Below are 6,743 nucleotides of genomic sequence, written 5' to 3'. Positions count from 1 at the left end.
AGACAGAGAATTATTGGATATTAAGCAGTGCTATGGTACATGTGCAACAGGCAGAATGCTCTGTGAAAATACAAAACTTTTTTTGCAAACTGCACAGGCCAAAATCTGTTCCCCAACCTATCTGTTGGCAGTCCTGCAGTCTACATGCTCTCTTTTTGCAAGTATAGCAAGGACCTGGTGAGGGAAGCCAGCTTTTGCAAGAGGAGGGTTGCAGTATATTTGATTTCAGATGTACTGATGACATTCAGAAGCAAGTGATGAGACCACAAAACTTATGAAATTAATAAATATGACCGTGGCTATTGTGCTTTCCCACTGCAGCTTGTTGGGTAGCAGGTTGAAGACATTTTTGGGAAAAAAAGATTTTGGAAGTTGGGCTAAAAAGGTTAGGTTAAGGTTTGAACCCTTTCTGTAGGAACTCAAGCCACATCCTCCTTTGCTTCTAACTATCAAGAAAACACATTTTTAATTCCAGGAAATAGGGTTAATGGGACAGGTGTCCCGGTTACAAGGAACAGCAAAGAGCTAGCTCCTCTGCTTGGTAGGATGGGAAGCCAGCCACACCAGCTGCAGACGTGACCTAGCATACCATGGCTGAACAAAGAGCTTGTAGGCTTTGTGTCCCCTCCCCACCTGAGGCTACCTCAGCTGCCCACACCATACTTCAAGGTGGCGACCAGGTTGTGCTGGGACTACCTGCTCTGGCAGCACATCTGTTATCCAAGGGGCCACCAGCTGTCCACAGTTGGTGCTCGAGCCCTGGGACCTGCAGGGTCCCCTTCCGACTGAAAACCTGAATTTTGTTTCTACCCCACTAACCCTCCGCACGCTTCTCCCTGGTGCTTGTGGTCACTGGTTGCTGGCTCCTCGGAAGATGGTGTGTTGCAAGTGGAGGGCAGGAGCTTCCCGGTATCGCTCGCCGTGCTGTGGAGCCAGCCATCTGTCAGCAAAACAGGAAGGCACGGGTTCCCTTTCCCTCCTGGGCTTGTTTCGCTATTTTTGGGAGCTGTACTTCTCCCCCGTGCAGCGCTGGACTGGTGCGGTCTGAAGGAAGGGCTCCCGGGCGAGCAAGGGGCCAAAGCCTGAAGCTGCTGCTCTGCCCATCTGCCGCGGCTGGAGGTGTATTCATTATTAATGGAGGTAGTGGCGGTTGCTGCTCAGATATGCAGCCCTGACTGGGTAAATGAGACATTCTTCAGCAAATTGCTTCGTTTTTTGATTGCTGATTGTACGCGTGTCACCAAGCTGACTCAAGGTTCATCGATGCATGCTCAGTAAATTAGAAAGAACATAACTATGGATCAACCAAGAGAATGAATTCTGTGCCTACAATGACCCAGGGCCATTTAATTTTCTGCTTAATTTTGTTGCAGTCAGTTTGCATTTTGGGTTATTATGCAGTAGGAAATTAACAATAAATAACAAATTTGGTCCTCCTGTGCTTGTAATGATATTTTTATAAATCTTTGTAATGCTGTTTTTAAAAGGATCAAGGTCTGTGCCAGTCTGATACTCCAGCAAGTATGCAGGGAGGAAATAAAGAGAAAAATACATTATTCTTCCCAGATAATCTTATAGTTAAATAGCAAAGGTTTTTTTTTTCCTTTCCCCTTCTTTCTCCTTCTCTGTGTGCGTGGGGTGGGTTTTTTTTTTTTTCTTTTTCTGTATGTGTGTGTTATTTTGCATTAACTTAAGGTTCTTCCTCTCTTCTCAGATAACTTGAGGAAAATGGAAACAGATGAGGCTCAAGATATGTCCCAGGTTTCAGGTGAGGTCCTTAAAGAATACTTCTACAAAGAAAATCCTGAATTCCTGCTCATCTTTCTAGCACAGTACAATGTTTTTCTTGTTCTCAATAAAATTGCTTTGGGTCTTTTTTTAAAACCAGAGTGGGAATTAAGTTATAATTAATGTTATCACTTGCTATCAAGCCCACCAATGCATGGATTTTTTAAAAGGAGCTGGGAAAATAAAGAAGTCAAGGGAATATAGAAGCCTAGATGTAATTTTGCGTTAAACTTGTGGTAGCATACCTGTGAAGCATGGTCAGGTGCACATTTACATTCTTTCTTCTGGGAGCAAAATTCTGACTATTACAAAATAAATATAGAACAAACAAAGTTCACCAGGTGGGGGGAGCAAATACTAATTAAAAGCAAACAAACTGTATTTAAAACATGGGGTTATTTGGCTTTTCCCAGAGCATTCTGTTTTACTTATAAACACTTAGAAAAAGGAAAAAACAAAAAACAAAAAACAAAAACAACCAACCGATTGACATGAGGCTTTATACTTGTAACTGGTTTTGTCCAAGATGATAATATTTCAAAAAATTTTTAAGCAGCAGGGGAGTTAGGTTTCTAAAATTTGCCCTGTAGTGTCATGGATAGGATTTTGCGGTTTTACCCTGTATTGATATTCCTATGAAGGGTTTTATTCTAAACTTCCTTAGAAATGTTCCTTAAAGTGACTTAGTAAGATAGTACATATTCCCCACAGTTGAATAAGGACAAGTTAGTCTCTTTTCTAGTTTCCCTAATATGTTGGCAGCTGCAACAGTTAATGGCTTTCAGTTTTCACTTTTAGTGTTCAGCCTGGAGCACTGCAGCCCCATCCCCAAGATGGCTCCAGGCAGATACCTGGGAGTGAGGTTCTTTCTTAAGAGAGACAGCACCTGGGCACTGTCAGCTCAGGACCTGGACGCCAGTCATAGGACATCATAAAGGTCTGAGTGCAGTGTGGGCGGCTAGGTCATGGGGTTTTCCTGAAATATATGAACATAATTTCTTTTTTTTATTCTCTCCCTCCTTTTAAAAAATGTTGAATTTTCTCAAAATAGAATCCAGAAGTTTTAGTGTCATTTAAAATTGAAAATCAAAGATATTTTCTGTGTGAAAGAACAACAATATAATAATCCTTCATGCCAACAGAAGATTACCAATTACATTTAGTACAGGAAAGTCATTCCTCATCAGCCCTGTGGAGGCATGTTGCACTCCTCTCCTCAGGTAACATTTTTGAAATTGTAACTGGATATACTTACATATCAGTGTTTTGTCGTATGCTGAAACAAATTGTAAATGAAACAAAACCTGTCCTATCCATGATGTGCTTGGAGCATGTGTGGCCTAGGCAGAAAAACCAGTGCAGTTTTAATCCTTTATGCAGACAAAGCACTGTGGATCTGCTCAGAGCAGTGAGAGGTGCTGTGATCCGAGCCCAGGTCCTCTGCCTGCTGCAGAAACCCCTTCCTGCCTTGCAGGAGCTCCTGGGGCCGGGAGCACTGACCTCCTCTTCCTCTGCAGCAGCACAGGCCCCCCTGAATACCGACACCTAACCTTTGTGGTATTCTTTACAACAGTGTTACTTTGAGCTCCACACCTGCTGCTCCTTACCAGGGCATTGCTTTTTTCACTTCTGACACGGACAGGAGCAGTGTGGGAGATGCTGCCTTGAGTCAAGGAGCAGATTAGAAAGTCACACACTTTGCCTTCCTTATGGTCTGCCTCTCTCCTCAAGAGGGAAGATTTGCAAGAAACGTCACCATTTTGAATGTTTCTGTATATGTAAATATATACATAATATATGTATATAATGTGTAGCTCTCAAAATTTTTCCAGGATTTGAACCACTGTAGTACTTTCCTGTGACTTTTACTTGTTCAGCAAATCACGCTGATGAGAATAGTACTATTCTGTGATGACAGAGGGTTCTCTTAAAAAAAAAAAAAAAATCAGCGTGAGAGGATGATAAGAGTTAGCCCTACATAGACAGTTTACAGGGGAAAAAAAATCTGCTTTGAACTCTTCCTGCTGTTCTTGTCACTGTGCATCTGGTACTTTCTGTGAGCAAGAGGCCGTAAGTGGTATGGAGTTGTTAGCTGGATTTGTGAACGACTGGCCAAAGAAAGCACTTGCTAATTTACTTTCATTTATGATCTGAGTTGTTTATGAACTCAGTCTTCTGGAAACAGGAGTTTGTCAGATTAGGTTCCACAGTTCTTCGTAAGCTCTTACTAGACCTCAAAAGTAGAGGATCTGAAGGTACAGGAATGTTACCTACTTCTTTCTCATAGTCTGGTGAATCCAGAAAGGAGTTTTCCCCCTCTTCTTCTGGGATTCTACATGCGTTTAGGATGCTTCCTTGCATGATGAGAGAGTTCTAGTATATATTAGGAGCTAGTTAGACAATTGCACAGTTTCAGGAGTGTGAGATGGTCTTGCAAGCTGAAAAACACTTTTATTTATTTCTCCTGCTCTGTGAGTAATGCTTGTCAGGTGTAGCTTGCTCTCTGACCCTAAGGAATTAGGTGACTTGGTTCACTAGCACACTTGATTGTGTTTTAAAAGAAATGAATTTAAAAAAATAAAATCCGTTTAGGGGGTTTCTTTGGGGTTTTTGTTTTGGTTTTTAACCCAGAAATAAAATAGGTCTGTAGAAACAGTCTTCTCAGCGCAAAAGCAGTGTTTTGCAGCCATGTGCTTTCTGCAGCTGTAGCTGACTCAGGTGTGGCAGGGGCAAGCTGGGCCAAAAGAGTATAAAACTAGAATGAGTGAGCCAAACCCTTCATGTGCACAGGCATTCCTACTTCTGGGAATCCAGGCATGGCTGGATCCTAGAGGAACTGAAATACTGTGTGACTAGCACAGAGTTCACACTTTTTATTTTTCTCCTGAAAGTGGTATTTCATGAGGCAAGCAGTTGCAGTTCTGAAATGAGGAGAGAGCTGACATACATTTAACCAAACGGTATCCGGCACCCATACAAGAGAGTCAGAAAACACAGATAATATCTCACTTAACAAGCAGTATTTTTCCTGCTTTTTTCTTTCTTTTTTTTCTCAGTTCTAGGGCCTAACAGCTAAGGAAGGTGAAAAAACAGTACAAATGTTTCCACATCTAACATAAAAAGATCCCCTAGCACAGACCAGGCTGTGCCACCCTCTGCAAAAGCAGGAAGAAGAGTTTTGCATTTGATGTTCTTGCTAGGTCCTGGGAGGGTGGAAATGAGTGTATCCTGGGCGGGTATCTCCCACCTGAGATCCTGGCCTCTGTCCCAGAGTTACCTTCTCATCACTGAAGGTTTAAGGTTCTAGCAGTGAAAAGGGAATGTGAACTGGGTTGTGACTCTCATCCAGAAAAATGTGCATGTTGTTCTTCTTGCGTAACTTCTCCAGTGATTCTGTTGTTTCCATAGGAAACAAACCTCTGGTATTAAATACTCCCTACATTAGTTTGTGAAAGGATAGAGAATGAGATTTCTGTAAGAAATCTTGCCCTGGATTTCTTTTTAACAGTTATAGCTCCAGCAGCCTCCATTTGGCATGAACTCAGTTGCTCTCAGAACTGAATGGAGATGCTAAAGAGACACCAGGCTACAGACTTTGGTAGGAATAGAGGATGCATAAAACCTTACTGGGCTGGGCACTTTGTTCCCTTCCTCTCTTTCCTTCTGTCTTCAACTATACTGTTAGGGCACAGGTGAGGAAACTGAAGAAATGAGAGGTTGAAGGTCTTACCAGGCACCATTGATAGGTGAGGTACTTCTCTGACAATTTCATACAGAAGTGGCAGTGTTTGGAAATCTGAGATTATCTTTCAGAGCTTCAGGATGAATTGGGGGACTGTATGATACAGCCTGCTGTTGCAGTTACCTCCATTTATGACTTAACAAAGGGTGAATCTGTGGCAGTGCCAGAAACAGAACTTCACCTCTACAGCTCCCTTGTCTTTTTCGTCTGGTATGTCAGGTAGCTTTTTATAAAAAAAATAAAAATAAAATTTAAAAAGACACACCCCACCCCCACCCCGCCCAAGATTAGATTGCATTGTTTGTGCTTCACTTCTTATTTTTGAGCAAAGATATAAAATGGGAATGGGATAAATCTATGGTACTTTGCTCTGTTATGTGACATTTTAATGATTTACCCCAGTACTTGCCACTAGGTGGGTTTGCTTTGGCTCCATGCTTTTGACCAATTATTGTTCTGGACATGCTGGTTGGAAATTAAATGGAAAACTGTTCCCTCCTTTCCCCCACCCCCTTTCCATTTTTAAATTCATTGGCAAAAGGATATTAGTGAGACTGTGTATCGGTAAGATTACCATGCAGAAGTAAACTTATCATGGTGTAACAATTTAGATGTAGTTAAAGCATGAAATACAAATACCATGCTCTAGAATCCAGGACACAGAGCTTGAAAAATATATCTATTTTAAATCCACTCTTTTTTCCCTGCCTCTTTGCCTGCAGGGATTTGTCGATCATGTGTAACAGGAAGAAATCAAATGATATGAAGTGAGTCATTAAAGCCAAGTTTGCTAAGCTTTCTGAACTGCAGTCTCTTACAAAGAGGGAAGCATATCAGATCTCTGGCTTCTGCCCCACCAACTCCATGAGGCTAGTCTGATTCATGCCAACTGGGCAAACGGCTGTTAACAAGTAGAAGATTGATATCTCTTTAGTGAACCAAACAGTTCACCATAAACTGGGAAAGTACTGATCTACTAGCAGGTTTCTATTCCAAAAGATTGCTTTGACTTACCTTCCAAACATCCTACGTAGCCTGCTTATTGTTGGATGCTGAATTACACACTAGGATTGATTTTGTTTGCTATCTGTTATTTCATAGGTCTAATATTATGTGTTTATATTGGTTTGTAGCCAAAAAAAGCCTTCAGGTTTTTAGGGTAAGTGTTCTTCTGAATTTAGGGTAAGTCCAATCATCAACTTCCATTGTTGTA

General features: G+C 41.6%; 1 protein-coding gene across 17 annotated transcripts in view; it reads left to right on the top strand.

Annotated features, from left to right (window-relative positions):
- The first annotated feature begins 1,719 nt into the window (after nucleotides 1-1,719).
- IKZF1 (IKAROS family zinc finger 1) overlaps nucleotides 1,720-6,743 on the top strand; it is a 55,240-nt gene continuing 50,216 nt past the window's right edge. For 16 of the 17 annotated variants that reach the window (XM_074897831.1, XM_074897830.1, XM_074897828.1 and 13 more), the window contains exon 1: nucleotides 1,729-1,768. In XM_074897831.1, the coding sequence (XP_074753932.1) occupies nucleotides 1,729-1,768 (40 nt within the window). Of the gene's footprint in view, nucleotides 1,769-6,743 lie in introns of all 17 variants that reach the window. The other variant, XM_074897827.1, reaches the window with a different exon arrangement.

This window comes from Athene noctua, chromosome 2 (genome assembly GCF_965140245.1).
Source record: "Athene noctua chromosome 2, bAthNoc1.hap1.1, whole genome shotgun sequence".
Lineage (NCBI taxonomy): Eukaryota > Metazoa > Chordata > Aves > Strigiformes > Strigidae > Athene > Athene noctua.
Note: the sequence above shows the minus strand (reverse complement) of the source record. Positions and strands in the feature narration are given on the sequence as shown.